This window comes from Mycotypha africana (genome assembly GCF_025528875.1).
Source record: "Mycotypha africana strain NRRL 2978 chromosome Unknown BDF20scaffold_3, whole genome shotgun sequence".
In the NCBI taxonomy this organism is placed as follows: domain Eukaryota; kingdom Fungi; phylum Mucoromycota; class Mucoromycetes; order Mucorales; family Mycotyphaceae; genus Mycotypha; species Mycotypha africana.
In genome coordinates, this window is record NW_026515727.1 from 1,216,967 (window position 1) to 1,235,590 (window position 18,624).

General features: G+C 38.0%; 5 protein-coding genes across 5 annotated transcripts; 2 read left to right on the forward strand and 3 right to left on the reverse strand.

The window, feature by feature from the left end:
• Positions 1 to 1,226: 1,226 nt before the first annotated feature.
• BDF20DRAFT_804082 (uncharacterized protein) lies at positions 1,227 to 2,496 on the forward strand (the record flags this gene model as incomplete). Its single annotated transcript, XM_053076459.1, has 4 exons — positions 1,227 to 1,626; positions 1,740 to 1,803; positions 2,007 to 2,358; positions 2,398 to 2,496. Coding segments are annotated over 4 exons (915 nt in total), but the record flags the coding sequence as incomplete, so codon positions are not given.
• A 3,336-nt stretch (positions 2,497 to 5,832) lies between these two features.
• Positions 5,833 to 6,890, forward strand: BDF20DRAFT_816653 (uncharacterized protein; the record flags this gene model as incomplete). The annotated part of the gene is made up of 3 exons (XM_053077174.1): positions 5,833 to 6,054; positions 6,141 to 6,519; positions 6,601 to 6,890. The coding sequence occupies 3 exons, from the start codon at positions 5,833 to 5,835 to the stop codon at positions 6,888 to 6,890; spliced, it is 891 nt and encodes a 296-aa protein (XP_052938165.1).
• Positions 6,891 to 7,311: 421 nt separating this feature from the next.
• Positions 7,312 to 9,963, reverse strand: BDF20DRAFT_911473 (heat shock protein 70 family; the record flags this gene model as incomplete). Its single annotated transcript, XM_053083823.1, has 4 exons — positions 7,312 to 9,336; positions 9,430 to 9,628; positions 9,773 to 9,867; positions 9,952 to 9,963. The coding sequence occupies 4 exons, from the start codon at positions 9,961 to 9,963 to the stop codon at positions 7,312 to 7,314; spliced, it is 2,331 nt and encodes a 776-aa protein (XP_052938166.1).
• A 2,493-nt stretch (positions 9,964 to 12,456) lies between these two features.
• On the reverse strand, positions 12,457 to 13,267 carry BDF20DRAFT_833879 (uncharacterized protein; the record flags this gene model as incomplete). The annotated part of the gene is made up of 2 exons (XM_053078689.1): positions 12,457 to 12,644; positions 12,952 to 13,267. 2 exons carry the CDS (start codon positions 13,265 to 13,267, stop codon positions 12,457 to 12,459), a joined length of 504 nt encoding a protein of 167 aa, XP_052938167.1.
• Positions 13,268 to 14,700: 1,433 nt separating this feature from the next.
• On the reverse strand, positions 14,701 to 17,725 carry BDF20DRAFT_905315 (urea amidohydrolase alpha subunit; the record flags this gene model as incomplete). The annotated part of the gene is made up of 7 exons (XM_053083145.1): positions 14,701 to 15,029; positions 15,207 to 15,349; positions 15,416 to 15,800; positions 15,874 to 15,997; positions 16,086 to 16,376; positions 16,523 to 17,254; positions 17,357 to 17,725. The coding sequence occupies 7 exons, from the start codon at positions 17,723 to 17,725 to the stop codon at positions 14,701 to 14,703; spliced, it is 2,373 nt and encodes a 790-aa protein (XP_052938168.1).
• Between the last annotated feature and the right edge of the window lie 899 nt (positions 17,726 to 18,624).

The window sequence follows — 18,624 nt, forward strand, 5'->3', positions numbered from 1 at the left end:
TAATTCACTACTAAGTGGCAAACTATTCACCACTGGAGGTTCCTTTCATTTGACGAAAAATACTTTAGCACCAGTGAGTTACCAATTGAAATTAACTGTTTAAATGAACGTAACCATTCCATTCATCCTTCTCGACCTCTTAAATGCCAAGGAATTAGTAGCTACATAACGTCTAAACATATACAATTGTGCGTTTGCTTTGGATCATCTTAGTATTGATATTTACGATTTTAAATATAGAAATGAATGCATGGACGCGTGCTTTACACTAGCTTTATTATCAAAAATATAGAGATTTATAGTGTGATTTGTGGTAAAACGTTTGAACAAGCCTCTTCCAAAGTTACCTTAAAATATTCTACAATTGGGTTGATTTGATCTATTTGAAGAAGGATTGAAGGCTAACATATCTATCACTTCTGCACAGTTGAAAATCATGTTCCTTTAGAAATTAGAACTCTCTCCTTCCTATTTCTGCGAAAAATACGTCATATAGTGAGGCAAGGTTTTGTTTGTAAACGCTGACTTTCGTTACAAGACGTTTTGTGGAACATAGTTTTCGCGATCTACCTTAACGGGAGGTAGTAATACTATAGAAGAACATTCGCAAGTTTTCTTTAGCTAAAATCCAATCTAAATGGTTAATTTCCTGATTGCGAACTGTTGAGCATAACTTTTAAATTCTACCCTTTCAAATTACTGCTGAAGGATTGTAAATGGTATTTATTGGCGATCACCAGCGAAAACTTTTTTTTCTTTAATTGCTGCAAGTGGATTATAAAAGATTCTCTTTCGAAAACTCAAAAACGATTATTTCCCGAAAAGGCATTCATGACATCATGCAACGCACAGAAGGGCCTCAGAATAAGACATGTCAAATTTAAAACAACTCTTTTTTTCCAAACCACCTCCTCCTTTTTGTCTAGTAACAAGAAAATAACACAAGTCTTCGTGCTTATACATAGCAAAAATATGATACATACCAATCCTATTTATCAACCCACGGATCTACTTCACCTAGAATTGGATGTCCAACTATTATTATTTGATTTTCTCGATAATCGATCATTAGCTGCTCTAGCATTGACGTGCAAATATTTTGGTAAAATACGAGCTTTGCCTTGCTAAGGTATGATCCACTCTATTAAACTGTACTATCCATAGCTTCGCTTGTACGCAGCGTTATTTCTTATCGACAAGCAAAATTAGAATTTATTGATCAATGTATGCCCAGTTCGCCACCGTTTCTCAATTACCGAGCCGGTGTAGCGGTTGGGTCCACATTTTACATGCCGTTCATCAACGAGAGCTCGTTCTGTTATGCTTACGATCTTCACTCGGGCGTCTGGTCTTTTCACAAGCTCCATTTGATTGAGCATGATGTAATTTATCCTCAAGTTACTTGTGCAGCCGTTCTCGGGAAAAAGATTTACTTAGTGTGTGGCCGCCTGTTGAACTCGTACACTTTATCTAATGGCATGATTGAGATAGATACAACCAATTTTAATATGCGTATCGTTAAGGACGCTAAAGGAGTACCGCCTCGTCCACGTCATGAGCACTCAATTGATGCTATAGGCGACAGGTATTTAGTGTTATTCGGTGGATTATGCTACAACTCAGTAGGTAAAATTCGCGTATAAAGAGAAGATAGAAACAGGATTATGATCATGTTGTATTGTCGTATCCTGGAGGTAAATTTGAATACTGAATACTTTTTGTTATCTGCAAACGTACAGGTGAGAATGACGTGTTTGTATATGATCAACATGAGAACAAGTGGTTTATTCCGCCTATTAGCGGGTAAAGTAGATCAAAGAAAGCCTTCTTTAAAAAAGACACCTGAAAAAGGTGGAAAAAATCTGCTGCAATGGGATATTAGACACTAATTACAATTCAAAAAAATGTTAAAGTCATTTGCCACATTTGCGATTCGGTCATGCAAGTGCGGTTATAGGCAAAAATTTGTTTATCCAAGGAGGAGCACAATTGGACAATGATAGTAGCTATATAGTATTCGATGATTTACATAAACTGGATTGTGAGACGTGGACATGGTATAAATACGACCATCCTGAGAAAGAGCGGTATTTGCGGCATCAAACATCAGAAAAGGAAACAGTGAATTCACCACAAGAGGACTATGTTATACCAACCTATGGAGACAGTCCTTATGATCGTTTTCAGGCCTTTATGTGCAGCCATGGTAGCAAATTGATTATATTTGGTGGGCATTCCATCCGTGAAGACGACGATGACAATGAGATATTATGCAGCTATTCGGTAGACGAATTGTGTATTTTCAATACCAAAAGAAAAGTTTGGTCTACAACTAGAGCAGCAATAATAGATAGAGCGGTTGAAAATGACGTTAAAGATGGAGAGGAGACTTATCAGGATGAGCCCGTGACAGTATCTGACATGAGCATAGCTCAGTTTCTTATCGATTCCAATGGACTTCGCGTTTTTATTATTGCTGGACGTAAAGCGCCTGAAAAAACGACAGACGGTAACAAAACAAGTTCGAAGTTTATGAACTATACAAATAATACAGTAAACGATTCAATAAGTATGGCCTCATCCTCAAACAAACCAGACCAGTGTTACCCTCCTTTATCTAGCATATCAGAAATATCCCCCCTTAAACAGCGCCGATATTTGGGTGACGATAACACGGATGATGCTAGCGCCGATGATTCAACTGAGAATATAGACAAAGGCAATCTTATGGCCGACTACTTTTCTGACCCTAAAGAGGAATTAGATGGTAGCATAGATGGTAATGAAGACATGGTAGGTGAATGAAATCGTTTTTTAAAAATTTTTGTACTCTAACAATGATTAATCATGCACTGATATCAGTATCAGGGTGATATAAAGACACCTACATCGACCGAGCACTGTGTGTCCTTACAAGAATTGATTCGAGCAATTGAACCAGATTTGCGACATAGAAAGGTGAACGGGGAGAACCGTGATTGTGACATTGAAAAAGAGATTATTGATGAGTGTAATCAACGGCAGTCCACCTTGCGTCATAATACTAGCATCCCTGGTAAAAGAGTAAATGAGGAAGATAGTTTTTATAGCAGTCAGTCAACGTGCAAAAGACCAGCGACTGCGATTGTCCATCGCTCTCATCAATCAGATGAAAATGATTCCTTATATCATATGAAGACGAATTCGATGTCTGAGCATTCATCCTATACGACAAGCTCCACCAGTGAAGGGCAAGATAAGGTTTCGCATGAGTATCAACAAAAAATTACGCCTTGCGCTATGATGCTTGAAATTTTGGAATAGCTTTATAATGACTATAAACATAATATTGCATGTTGCTGAATATGCGTTTATCTGTAGTGTAAATAATTTATAATATGGTGAGCCTTTCACCGCACTTGTACATAGATAACCATCTTTACTACATATATTCGGTTTTGTTACTTACTATTTAAATCAAGCAAAACGAAAACATTTGTCATTTTCTGTAATATCCTCCACAATAAAGACAAATCCAATTCAAAACAAAAGTTTGTTGTTTTGAGTAAATATAATCCGTACGCTTTAACGGTATAACTGAAGAGTAACAATTTGAACAAGTTATCTTTCAGGTAATAAAAGGCCCTAATAAGGCTTTCTTCTGTCGTACGCTAGTGTGAGCTCAACACTTGAATGCCGTACTCATCGTGGAACCTAACAACGATGAATTAACCATGCTGCTGCGCTTTTAAGTCACTTAAGCAATAGAACACGTAATAAGAATTATACAATCTTTATACGATTTGAAACAAATGATATTAAGTCGAGGGTGCGGGAGAAGGGAACTGGGGATATTCTCATCAGTAGAGCTTAAATATCTGTTTAAGACAGCTTTCACCGACACTATTAGCTGAGATAATGAAAAGGCATCAAAAAGTTCAGCCAAGTACTCTAATTCATTGTAAAGTCTACCATTGCAAAGTATGGGGCGGGGAGGAAGTTCTTTTTTTTTTTGTTCTTCATACAAGTTGAGTGTATTTGTTAAAACTTATGTTGGCTTTCTAGTTGCTTGATCAATCATTGCTTTACATGTTCTCCATTTGCTGGTTCTTCAAAAATTTGATTTGCAATAACTTTAAAATTGATGTGTAGGCCAGACGTTGACGGTTACGTTCTGTCGATGTAATAACTGTAAAAGGATGACATAAAACTTAGTTAGAAGTCTCGGCAATTCTAGTAGCCCAACCCTTGGTAGCTTCGAATTGACTGCGCTTAACATTATGGTTTATTTTTTCCAGAAAACTGCTCAGATGAATTCACACCTTGGGACTAAGGAGGAGACATATCCTCTCGCGACAATGAACTGATCAATTCTTTGGCAGTGCGGCGCTAATAGACGTATTATTCATTACTATGTAATGACCCTTCAGCTCAGTAACTTTGCCCATTTCACCCATAGTTATTGAGGATTTTGAAGTTCCATAGATAAGACATATTTAACCGAGGTAGCGCCCCAATATAGTGTAAGATACAGATCTTCCAGATGAAGGCAGCACAACCGCAGGTGTTCCTTTTGTCGAGCATCCACTACAATGCCTCCTATTGATGTTTAAACAGATGCACAGCTTTCATTGTAGTTTTATCACTTGTATTTCATTTCAGAATCCATTTCAACCGATCTTTCAGTTTTGTATCACTGTTTCTCGCGGCTGGTACAGTGCTCAATCGTGTGAATAAAAAATTACATTTAATCTCAAAAACTCATGAACAGTGCTCTCTTTGTACACTGAGAGCTGGGAATGCAATAGATCCATTACTCATATTTGGGATATTCGCGATAAAAAGTGAGAAGATGAAACTTGTGAGAGTTGGCTCTATTGATCAAGTTGGTTTAGCTTCTCCTACTTTATTCCATTCTTTATCTTCTTTGAGCTTTTCCGTTTATCTCTGGACAGGACGCTCACTAATTTCACCAGCTAAACGCCCTACTTTTGCGGCATTGGCCAGCTTTATCTTGTTGATGAACATGATTTTCTTCACTTGGATATTTATTTGTAAAATTCAACTACTTTTTAGCAGTTGCCGCAACATACTCATTTGCTCCTCCTAGTTCTCTTTCAACTATTTTAAAAGCTACGGAATTCAACAATATCGATATGGTCTTATGGATTGTTTATCCATTGCTTTCAAAGCAGGTTGAAATACTTTAGAATTTTACAGAGTACAGTTGCTCTAACAAAAGAAGAGGCAAAAGAAATATTGGGAGAACGGTAAGCATATATTCAAAATAACAAATGGCTTGAAGAAATCTGGAATGATATTAAAGTGGGATTGTCTATAAATAAACCTCAAGAAAAGGAGCAAAAAGTGGGTTCATAAATAATAACCACCACTTCATTAGACAATACCAGGTTTTTTATTCGATGTATTTTCAGGCAGGATTTAATTATTCGAAGAAACTCATTTTATTGTAATATCTTACTCTTATCGAAAGAAGACGTTTTACTCTATCAAGTTGATTCAAATGCTGTCTTGGCAAAGCCATAGTTTGGAGATATTCACCGAAGGCTTTTTTTCTTTCAAACAATGAGCTTGCATAAGGCCGAAGCGGCAAAATTGAATTGAAAATAGACATGATTGGTCATTGTTCATTTGCTTTCCTCACACCCTCCTTTTTAAATTAAATTAGATTTCTTTGATTTCTCCCTATTTTCTCTCTTTTATCATATCTTTCGGTTTGAGCATAGAACAAAAAATGAAATTCTCAGTCAAGAGATTGCTCACAGTTGCCTCATTACTCGGTTCGTTCAACTCAACAGAGCGGAAAACCTTAATATTGTATTAACATTTTATATGTGTTGTACTTTAGCTTTAGCAAACGTTACAATCGCAGCACCCATTCAAGACTTATCTGTAACATCAGTTGACTTGGCTGAAAATACATTGAATGCAAATGGAGATGAGCGTCTTTTTGTAACAGTGACTAGAATAGATGATCTTGTCGACGACGATGGCTCACTCTTAGCTGAACGTATTATGGCTGTGAAAGTTACTTTTGATGTCGTCGACAATCAAGTAAAGTGAATGATGGATATTCAAGGAGAAGCGTTTGAAAGACAAAAGAAAAAGCATGATTAACCCCACTATTGGGACATTTTTAGTTAATGTGTAACGGTCAACCTTTTGATATTGGTGTTTCAAATATAGAAGTTGAAGCCCAAGTGGCATCCAATCCTGATAAATTAGTGATCAATTCAGAAGAAGATGCTGCGATACTAGCAGATTCTTTTGATACTGGGCTCGTTACGGTAGAAGTGACAGCAAGTGTCTTGGATGAACTGAAGACAGATGATGGTATGACTTTCCGCAGGATCAATGTGAAGGAAGTGATAACAGAAGTAAACGGGCTCAAGGTAGTGCAAACGGAAGCTGGCCAGCAAATTTTGGATGTATTTGATAATGGTGATTTCATTAAATGGTCCATCGATCCTCTCACCGGTTTCATGCTACCTGGGCCTGCCATAGTTGAAGCTGATAATGGTAACGATGATCAATCTCGATCAAACGCTTGATTGATTACTTGACTCATTTTTTCCTTTCGTTGTCTTCTATTGCAAACAGCCTTTTCTGTTGTGGACTGCCCTAGCTGTCATAGTTTTGATTTAAGGAACTGGTGGAATGAGAACACCACAGGCATGGAAGGTTTGATTGGTGGTATCATTTTTGCCTTTGTCTTATGCATGTGCTTAGCTATTCGCTACCTAATCACTAGTGCTGCAGTCGAAACATATGAACAAATTCCTGCAGTACAAAGGGAGGATGAAGAGAAAGAACAACCGCCAGCTTACGCTGAGAAGGAAGAGGGAGGACAGCAACCTCTGCTGTCAGAAGAAAAAGCATTCCAGAAGTAAGCCATATATACACACTGTCATCATAGGTTAACAAACAATGGTTATTCTGTGAAAATACCAAATGATCATTATTGGCATATCGAGAAGCACCCAAAGGATGGTGACATCGTCGCAACCCAACCCACATTTCATCTTTTCTTTTTTCACTGATAATTCCAAGATAACTCTCTCTCTTTTTTTTTTTTCATTCTAATTTTTTTTTTTTTATTAACAAAAAAGCTAAAACAAATAAAGGCGACAGTTACAATGAACTAGTCTCTTTGAGTGTTTCCTTTTTTCTCCAATCATAGAATACACGAGGAAAGATGTGAGGAGGGTTTAATATATATGTATAATAACGAACGAAATAGATATGAAGGGAAAACAAAATATAAAATGTATCATAAAAACTTTAAAAAATCTATTACAAGCATGAAACCTCTTAATCAATGTCCATATCGTCCTTCTTCTTGTTATCCTTATCGTCCTCCTTGTTTTCCTGATTGTCGTCCATAGGGGTATCGGCATCAGCATTGTTTTCAGCATCACCAGCAGCGGCGGGTTGTTCTTCAGGTTTAGGGGCAGGCTTGGGCTTGTTCAAGATAGGGTTGGCAAAGAAGATAATAGCTTCTTCTTCCTTCTTGATATCACGGCTGAATAAGACAGGAGTTTCATGCTTGGCCATCTTTTCTTGCTTGGCCTTTTGTTCGTCCATCCATCTGCCGGCACGTTCACAACGTTCGACGATATCTTGCTTTTCATGAGCAGGAATATGCGAGTACTTTTCGTCATTGCTTAAAGCTTCTTGGGTCAAACGTTGCATGGTGTCACGGAGACTGCGTTCAGCATGAGGACGTTCTTCAGCTTCGCGGTAACGTTCGACAACGGGGTTACCAATCTTCTTGAGAGCATCCAACTTTTCAACATAGACAGACTTGGGTGCGTCGTAACCTTCATCATAAATCCAATCAACAACAGCGTTGAGATCGTCAGCAAACTTATCCTTGACGCTAGGATCAATATAATCGGAAAGAGGACCGATGATCTTGTCACGCATTTCGTAACCGTATTCTTCAAGAGAGTTCTTGGCAGCTTCAGTAGCAGCAATGAGCTTGTCATTGGCATACATTTGGCTTTCCTTTTCGGTATATTCGTTGATAATTTCCTTGGAGATGGCAGTGTTACCGGTGCTAACAGGAAGATCAGCTGTCTTGACAAGCTTCTTGACCTTCTTCACTTCAGTTTCACCGTCCTTGTTCTTGCTTTCTTCATCCACCATCTTTTCTTCGACAGTGTAGGCGGATTCAACGGTAAAAATACCGTGAATGTTTAATCTAACCTTGACCTTGATTTGAGCAGGTTCGCCATTGACGGGTTGAACGTTCTTGATGGTGTATTGACCGATCCAAGGGTTGATACCGCGAGGTAATTCGTCAGGCTTAGCATAGACAGCTTGTAAAGTGAAGGGTTCACGACGGAAGAAAGTCAAGATCTTGGTGGAAGGAATAGAGTTGTTGTTGTCGAAGCAAACGATTTCAGTTTCTTCTTCTTCAGGAGTGGCTTCCCAGGTGAGTTTGATAGGGTAGCTACAGATATCGTTGACACGGAATTCACGGACCTTGAAGACAGGAGACAACATGGCACATTGAAGAGCAGCACCACGAGCAACAGCTTCATCTTGGTTAAGAGTAGTGGAGATGTCCTTACCGAAGAACTTGGAAATGGTGGCCTTGATAGCAGGGATACGAGTAGTACCACCGACCATTTCAACATAGTCGATTTCTTCAGCCTTCATGCCAGCACTTTCAAGAGCCTTGGCCAAAACTGTTTCAGTACGAGTGAATAAGTGAGCGGCCCATTCTTCGAATTCATCACGGTTGACTAAAGTGGAAACATCGCGGTCATCCATAATGGATTCAATGTTAACAGGAGCTTGAGGGTTGGCTGAAAGAATCTTCTTGCAACGTTCAGCAGCAACACGAAGACGCAAAAGAGCCTTCTTGTTGGTGTAAACATCGATCTTATACTTTTCCTTGAATTGTTCAGCAAGCTTTTCGACAATAACAGCGTCAAATTCACGACCACCAAAGTGTTCATCGTAAGCACTACCGCGAACAGTAAGTTGTCCCTTCAAAAAGGAGACGACTTGACAAGAATAAGAAGAGTGACCGATATCGACAAAAGCGACATTTCTGGGCTTATCTTCAGGAAGATCTAATTTGGTAATACCGTAACCGAGAGCGGCAGCAGTTAAATCGTTGACAATACGCAAAGGATTCAAGCCAACCATTTCAGCAGCGGCAAGGACAGCGCGACGTTGAACTTCGGTGAACCAACCAGGGACAGCAATGACACAGTCAGAAACAGGACCCTTGAGCTCAACAGCGGTGATATCCTTGATCTTGTTGAGATACATAGCAAGGAGTTGAACATTTGAAAAGACGGTCTCTTCACCAAGGTAGTTGACCTGATTATATAAATGTTATTAACCTTCTACTTGCAAATTTATATGATTCCACCATCAGAAAAAAAAAAGGGAATATTTTCCTCTCTTCCTTACCTTAACACCAGCTTGACCGTTGGCATCAGCCAATTCGGCCATGATGAAGTTCTTTTCAATTTCTTGAACTTCGGGATCTTCATTAGTACGACCAATAAGACGCTTTAAACTGACAATGGTGTTTTTAGCGTTACTAATTTCTTGGGTCTTAGCAGCTTCACCGAGGAATCTTTGCTTAGAACCGAAAGAAACAATGGAACTATTATTCCAACACAAAATGATAGGAAAATGTCAATGCAACCCGACTCACGTATTTCTTATATCCTGCTATTTTCATTATATCCACAACATTGATGTTGCCTATAAAAAATAACTATCATTTGAATCTAAAAAGGGTACTTACGGAGTGGCACGATTAGAGACTTCGTTACAGATAACATCGATACCACGATTACGGGCAACAGCAATAACTGTTTGAAGATTACCGAGATCAATACCCTGTAGGATCGTGAACAATATTGATTAGATTATTTTCTCGTGGCTTTATGGACAAAAAGTGTGACCTTAAATACGGTTACTTACAACGACAGACATGACGAACGATAATTAGAGGAAGAAAACAATAACTTAAAAAACAGAAAATTTAGAGCTATATTTTTTAAAGCTTGGAATAAACTTTTTTCAACTGGAATATCCCAGAAAGTGAAAGAAGGATTTTATCAATGTTTGATTGGATAGAAAAAGTGCACTACGTTTATTTTTCGCTAAAGATTAGACAAATTGGATAAAAGATTTGATAGAGTAGGATAGAGCTTTTTGGAAATTTAATGACAGATAACCAAGTAAAGTTTGGGAGTTCTGATTTACAAAACTATATTAAAAAATATACTAATAATCGAAGAATAGCTTAAAAGCAAACAGTACCTCCTTAGAATAATGTTGCCTCAGCCACATTTGAAGCTTCATAGCGGGCTGGCAAATAAATCTGTCAGTCATTCTGAAATACATTTGCTCAATCAATCTAATGTTCAGTGCACAATTTAAAAGCCTATTGAAAAATATTTATCCCAAGTGAAGCTCTTAACTGTTTTTGATTTGAGCCCTGTTATATGCATTTATTATTTTGATAAGGATACTATGGACGTATTATGTCGTATATTACAAGCGATACACTTGATTACACAATGAATGTTGTCATCAGAAGAGCTCTTCGCGCTTGTTGAGGGACTTTCATGAGAGCTGGACAAAGTTTTGTAGTAAGGTATTTTTTATACATGTTGCACAGAACTGTTAGCGCACACTTTCTGTTCCATTCGCACTTGCCTGCTTTTGCCGTTTTCAAATCGGCTTAAGCGCACTTGCGCTTGTACCGGATAATGATGTCATAAAATCAGAAGCTTTGGAAAGCCAATGGCCTTCTTACTTCTAATATCGAATCTCTGGGGAATGTAGAGCATTCAATTTATGCTACCTAAAAGCAGCCTCTTACATTTCATCGAACCCTTTTTGCTTATGATATGTATGATTCCTATCTGCTTCTAATGACTAAGGATAGAGTTAAAAATTGTTGTTATATATTGTAAAACATAGTGTATAGAGTTATAGTGTATGATTGGATGGTGTCAACATCTGAATCGCAAGCTTTTGTTGGTGAAAGATTTCATTGTCAGCTTATAGAAAGCTACAATAAATATCGCCATGATGAGAGCCTTCACAAATCAAACAGGTAGGTGATGTTTGCATTTGGATGAATAGTTTGAAGCGAAATAATTTACAACTCATCAGCAAGGTAAAAAGAGTGAGATTTTGACATTTTTTTATATACTTACAATTACACTCAATCAACTACTAATGTTTAGTCAAATTTTGTTAGTAATTTATCTCAAAATTTTATTCGGTTTGTTCAAATGTTATCTCTTCTAACAGGAGCCAACTAATACTCAAAAAGCAACGTCACTTTTTTTTTGCTGGTGGACCGGAAGGGTAAGCCACCGCTTCTTTCTTTGAAGAAAGGACCCTTTTTCTGTTTGCTAGATAAGCAATCTTAAAAGAGGCCAGAATTTCAAACTAAGCTGACAGAAAATTTTCTTAGTCCTGTATTCAAATAAGCTAGAATGTAATTAAGATGGCTTTAGGAGCGAGCCAATAATTGCAGATTTTGCATATGGACAATCTGTGTTGAATCATACCAAAGCTCATAAAATGGGGTAGCAATCATGTATTACCGTTTACGCGATCTCGTAGAAGAAGAGTTACCGGTGTGCGACCAAAAGAGCAGAAACTACCCTGACCATATTGTTTCAATTGAAGTAAAACATCTTTTAGGATCCCCTTAGACTGACTGTTCTTATCGTTTGTATGAAAGACAAGATAGCTAATAAATAAATTAATGATGGCCTTCAAGGGCAGATTGAAGCTGATCGACAACGTATTTTCTTGATTTTAAATGCAAACGAACCATGCAAACTACAGATAAGCTTATGGTTCTCTTTTTCTTTTAGAGTGCAAAAAAAAAAAAAAAAAAAAAAAAAAAAGGTTTGGAAGAAAGCTGTTCAGGATAAACATTATTTTTCTAACTGTACAGTTTCTAGCAAAACAAATTAGTAATATAACGGGTTAGATAGTCTTGCTTGTATTTAATACTTCCAGCCGTCGCAGAAACGGCAAAATGCTCAACTTTGATACAAAAAGAGCTTCAGTTGACTGCGCAGATCTTTGTTTCCTTTTTTGTTCCTTTTTGGTTTCTCATCCATGGTTTGCAAGCCAGCAAGCAAAGGACTGTAACCTTATTGAAGATTTGCATGCGGTACCTTGTAAAAAAAAAAGGCTAATTTCCATTCCACAACCTGACCAATAGTTACCCGGTTTATTGCTTCCTTTAATGACGAAAAGCGCTTTGTATCCCAGGGCGGCATAGAACATGATTCTGAGACAGAAATCAATTAGCAAAAATGACTACCTTTTTATGCTAATGCTTGGGTCCGCTCCTGCCTCTATCTAGGACAGATTTTCCATTTTAGACTTTAAGAATTTTTATTCAAAGCATTACTGTGCTTAAAAAAAACCAGCTGGGCTTATTTCTCTTTCTCAGATACACTTTATGACGACGTATGCTTTTCTCCGCTTGGTCTTAGAGGTTTCATACTGAAAAAAAAGGAGATCCCCTTTTGACAATGTCATGGTTTTGAATGTGACTGATTCCTCGCAGGTTGGATCAAACATTATACTACAGGATAGCAAGATAAGGTTCTGGATGGTAACAGAAAGGAAATAAGCTTCGTTTATTCATAAAAATGGCTGTTCTTGTCATTTACAATTAATACTAATATTTACAAAAAGATGAGAATTAAATTAACAAGTATAAGATACGAGTAAAAACGAGGAGGGGGTATATAAGGATTGAGAAACGAGAAATAAGGTGTTGTATATGTATATCGTCATTTAAGAATGACGCGTTGTAATTAACAAAATTGTATAGAGTCTAGACTGTCGTTCTGTTGTGTAACGAGCGTATGCATAAAACAGATTAACTGCTGTTGTTGCCATTTTCACTGCTACTACTGCTACTACTGCTACTCGTACTGCAACTTGACTTTTTACTGCGAAGAGTCAAGAAACGTTTCAGTTTCTTTTTGATAGGTGTTTTGGTTGCTGGCGCCGGTAATGCGAGCTCTTCGTTTTGAATAACGGATATATAGGATGTAGTACAAGCAGAGTTCTTGAGTGAGGCTCGTGTAGTGACTGTGTTGATACACTCTGCTGAGAGTCTCGTATTCAGCGTTTCTGAAGAAGAGGAAAACACGGATTCTGAAGCTGATGATAGTGTTGATCTAGATTCTGAATGCCCAAAACTAATAGCTTCGTCAAAGTTGAAATGCTCTGTGAAGCGTGAACACATAGTTGATAACCTGTTACAATTTTTAAAGTGATTTGCTAGAAGAAAGAAAGAAAAGAAAATAAAAAACGTTCAGGGGATTTTTAGTTTACCCGTCTTGATACAACTCTTATATGATTTTAGGACATCGGGTTTTGAATTACTTATGGATCGAACTTCTATCTCCGGTGGAAAAAACAACGTAGAAAAGATCTATAAAAAGAACATTGACTAGAAAAGAAAACAGTAGACAAAAAAAAAAAAAAATAGGAGACAAAAAAAGCCAGTTTTTTGAAAATGATATCGCTCTGTGTGAAGCAAGAAACACATTGCATTATGAAGATCCCCTGATCGTAGTTCATTTAGCAAGTGGTAGTCCCGCCAAAAACCTGCCTTTTGTGACTACGAGCCCTTAACCTGGACAATGTTACTGTATGTCTCCAGTTCCCTTTATCCGCGTGCGGTTGGTTCTTTTTTTTTTTTGGAGGCCCAAAATTTTCTCTTTTTTGCCCGCTCTTTTGTATTTTGCGCGGGCAACTACTGTATAGTGGAAGATCCCCTTTCACCTGCCGAATAACATAGTGAAACTTTTTTTTTGTGAGCGAAAAAGAAACTCACGAATGAAACAGAAGTCACATTAACCTTTGGTTCTACTTTTCTTCGTTTGACTAAACGAGGACACCTCTTGCTAGGCGACTGATTAAACTAAATAGGAGTAAAAAATATGGTTCGATTCTAAAGACCTCTGTTAGTCTTTCTACTCCTATTACTCGTTTTCACAAAGAGTAAACAAAAATATAAAGCAGGAAACAAATATACAACCAAAATAAAAGTTGTTTATACTACAGCAGTCGCGCTGCTTGAAAAAGAATAAAAGCTTGCTCGATCAGATCATGCTCGGTTACTACTCGTATACTACCAGAAACATGTCTATGGTTGATACGATGAACAATGTTTATCTTACTGAGCAATCGGTAATCTTTGATCGAGCTTTTGACTGAAATTAAACCATCGAAGGGTATCTGCATCCTTGTTAGCTGTATTATAATCCTTGAAAATGTTATATGTTCACCTTTGTCACTTCCTGAGAACGACCTCAAACATGCGTCAAGACAGGAATAGGATGATCCCATATTCATATAAAAAAGTTAAAATTCGAATGGGGATAAAACAGATGCCTTAATATGGAAGCTTCAACGCGTCTAAAACAATGATAGACATAAATGTAGACCGTATTTCGATTTTTCCATCATCTGGGAGGGTTTGTGAATGTATTTTAGCAAGTATTATGTATCAATTAGAAATTTACATATATAGACGGTTCAGCAAAGTGATTACATAAAGAGTTATTAAGAAAGTGCTATAGGTATAATGAAGAGATTTTTTTGTCTTTTCGATTAGAAAAAAAAAAAAGTCATGGAAAAAAAAGAAAAATAGTAATAGTGTAATTGGAGGTATTAGAATAAATAGACTGATTGGGTCAATGGTAGGGTTGTCGCTGGTTCACATACACAATCTACCCCATCTGCTTGTACTCTGTAAGTTTCAGGGTCTACTGTGATTTTAGGCATCGCGTCATTCAACTTCATGTCCCGTTTAGTGACAGTACGGCATCCTTTCACTGCTTCCGCTCTCTTTCTCAGGTTATATTTCTCAATGACACCTTCATCAATTGACAATTGAGAGACAAAAACCATGCAAGAGAACGATAAGCTTGAAGCATAAGCACCATACATGGGTCGAGAGATGGTAGGCTCGGTTGTAGGAATGGATCCGTTCGCGTCCCCTAACATAACGGAAAGCAAAATTCATCAGTACACTATTTTCCATACCGTTTTCCAATTCAGCAGCATTCCAGATCTGCGTCCGAGGTTGTTTATTCCGTCCCGCATGAAGCGTTGTTTCCCTCCCTCTAATTTTCGCTCACTGCCCCATTCCTATTCTTGAATGACCGCAAACTTACCCATCTGACCCCACACAATGATACCGGCCTTTAATATCAATTCAGGCTTTGAACCAAAGTATTCTGGTGTGAAGCAAACCAAATCAGCTACTTTGCCGACTTCAATAGAGCCAACAAGGTGACCAATACCATGAGCCAAGGCGCTTTTTGAAGATCTGTTAAATTGACGAAGAGAATGACAAAATTCGAATGACTACAAGAAAACTTACACATTGATAGTATATTTGGCGATGTATCTACGAATTCTGAAATTATCGCCTTCCTCATCCATATCTTCAGGCAACTTTCCTCGTTGCTGTTTCATCTTACTAGCCGTTTTCCACGTACGAAGGATAACTTCACCAATTCTGCCCATAGCTTGACAATCTGAACTGATCATACTGATAGCCCCAATATCATGTAACACATCTTCAGCAGCAATTGTTTCGGCTCGAATTCTACTTTCAGCAAATGCGACATCTTCAGGGATGGTTTTGGATAAGTGATGACACACCATTAACATGTCAACGTGTTCATCCAATGTGTTGCAAGTAAATGGACGCGTTGGATTGGTAGATGAAGGAAGAACGTTGGGCTCGCTACAGACCGTTATAACTATACAATTTTCAATTGTGTTGTGTCAGTTTTATACCGTAATAATAGCATGAGAAAAAGTTTAAAACTTTACTGTCTGGTGCGTGCCCTCCGCCAGCACCCTCACTGTGGTAAGTATGGATGGTTCTTCCCTTGAAGGCATCAAGTGTTGTTTCAACAAAGCCAGCTTCGTTCAATGTATCAGTGTGAATTGTAGCCTAAAAATAGACGGGGTTAGGAGGAGTATGGTCTCACAAAGACGAACTATTTTAGACGAGAAAAAAAAAAAAAGTGATGATGACGAACCTGGACATCTAGCTCATCGCATACTTGAAGACAGGAATCGATGGCAGCAGGTGTAGTTCCCCAATCTTCATGTAATTTCAGACCGAGACAGCCAGCCCTAATCTGCTCGACCAATTCTGCCTGGTTTGAACTATTGCCTTTACCTGTGAAACCAAAGTTTAAAGGAATATCGTCTGTAGCTTTCATCATCATTTCTACATGATGATTGCCTGGCGTACAAGTGGTTGCATTGGTACCCGTATTTGGACCCGTTCCTCCACCGATCAAGGTTGTAATACCACTAGCTAATCCCTATATATGGCAGGTTACAACCAAATATGGTGAATTTGGGAAATAATTGTTAAAACAATCTTGCTCCCATTTCTCATCACATTAAGAGAAACCTTAAAATGGGATGTTCGAATTCAATCGAATCGACATCATCTTTTTTAACTTACTTCGTAACACATTTGAGGACAGATATAATGAACATGGGAATCAATACCACCTGCTGTGAATATTTTGCCTTCGCCTGCCAAGGCTTCTGTACAAGCGCCCACTATCATGCCTGGTGTAACGCCATCCATTACATCTGGATTGCCCGCCTTTCCGATACCCACAATGATGCCCTTTTTAATACCGATGTCTGCCTTATAAATGCCTGTATAATCGATAATCATTGCATTGGTAATGACGAGATCAAGCACTTCTTCGTCTGATCGAGCAGTTGCTTGTCCCATGCCTTCACGTAGTACTTTTCCGCCGCCAAATTTACATTCATCACCATACACTGTGAAATCCATTTCAACACGTGCCCACAACTCAGTGTCGCCCAAGCGTACCAGGTCGCCTGTCGTGGGGCCAAAATGATCCGCATAGTATTTCCTGTCCAGAGAGTTCGTTTCAGGTGCTGGTAAAAGAGGCGCTTTGGAATCGTTCTTGAATCCTTTGATACCTAAAGTGTTGATGATCTCTGGTAAGCGCATAAGGTCGACGGGTCCTGATGCAATATTGTTGCCTCCTGTAATAACCTTATGGCCTCCAATCTCTACTAGTGTGACCGTTTTGAAATCTCCCGGCTCGAAACGTATGGCAGACCCAGCTGGAATATCAAGTCTCATACCATACGATAAAGCTCTGTTGAAATGAAGTGCCGAGTTGACTTCTATAAAATGATAATGAGATCCGACCTAAATACGTATATGCAGATTAAAAATAGCATTAGATCTATAATTTTTCTATTCAGCACACACCTGTTTCTTTTTTTCCTTTTTTTTCTCTCCCCACTATACCTGAATTGGACGATCACCAAAGTTTGTGACAGCAAGTGAGATGCGCCTCCTTCCAACATTCAATTCAATCTTTCCTGGTTTTACAATAATGGCTCCTGGTTTATGATAATCTTCAATTTTATCGTCAGGCAAGGGGAACTTTTCTTCAGTAGGTATTGGAAAGAATGTTCCGTACAGAGCCATTTCTAAATTGCCGTTGTCTGTACAGATTGGATCATGCACTGTGACTAGGTACGTGCCGTCTGGAAAAGTGCCTTCGACTTGTACTTCATGTAACGTCTGGAAAACGTCGGTCATAACATGGCGTCTCCCCAGCATTTGTTTCCCCATATCCATGAGTTGCGACACAGTATAACATCCATCTCTCATAAATTCTAGCAGCTGAGAAGCGATAAGGGCCGTGGCTTCTGTGCGATTTAACTTGACTCCACGAGCTAATCTTTTCTGAGCAAGGTACCCAACTGTTGTTAGAAGAGAAGTCAATTCAAAAGCGTGTATTTAACAAATTGGATATGAGTCAGTGAACGTTGGTGAGTTTAAATACATTCTCTTTCTTAATTTAAACAAGAGGGGTTTACCTTGATGAAGCAGCAATTTATCTAATTCTCTAGGTATCAAACGCATTTTATTTGATTTTGTAGACTAAAAAGGTACTAAGAAAATGATAGGAAAGATAATAAAGAAAAAGAAAAAAAACAAGTAAAAAGCAAGCATCCTTTTTTTTTTTTTTTTTCTTGCGTCAAAATCCGTCTAAATCCAAAAAAGATGAAAATATTTCTCGTTATGGCAATTTAGGGAAAAGAGTGTGCGTGTGTTTCCTAATTATCAAATCAAACAAAAAGACCAACTATGCCAGTGTGTAAAGATAGCTCTGTGTGGTTATCAAAAATTGGTCAGATATAACAAAGATAGGTAAAGCAGATTATCCGATTTATTCCCTTTCTTAGGGTTTATCTTCTTTCTTAGGATTTCTCTGTTACACATTTGTCAAGTAGTTCGATTTTCATTCGTGTACACAGGAATATAGCAGTAGCAGTTGTGACATTCAGACGAAAGATATAAAGTGTCACTGAAGTAACTGATTTCGCCTTTTTCTTCATCGCTTTACAAAACGGCACACTCTCCATGCATATCACTCCCTTTTCCTCTTTTGATTAAAATTCATGACTTGTTTATACATCATTACTGAAATTTCATTTAGAAAGACTTAGAAGAAAAGAAGGATTAAAGTACTTAGTGATAGTCAAACTTCTCATTTCTTGGACAAA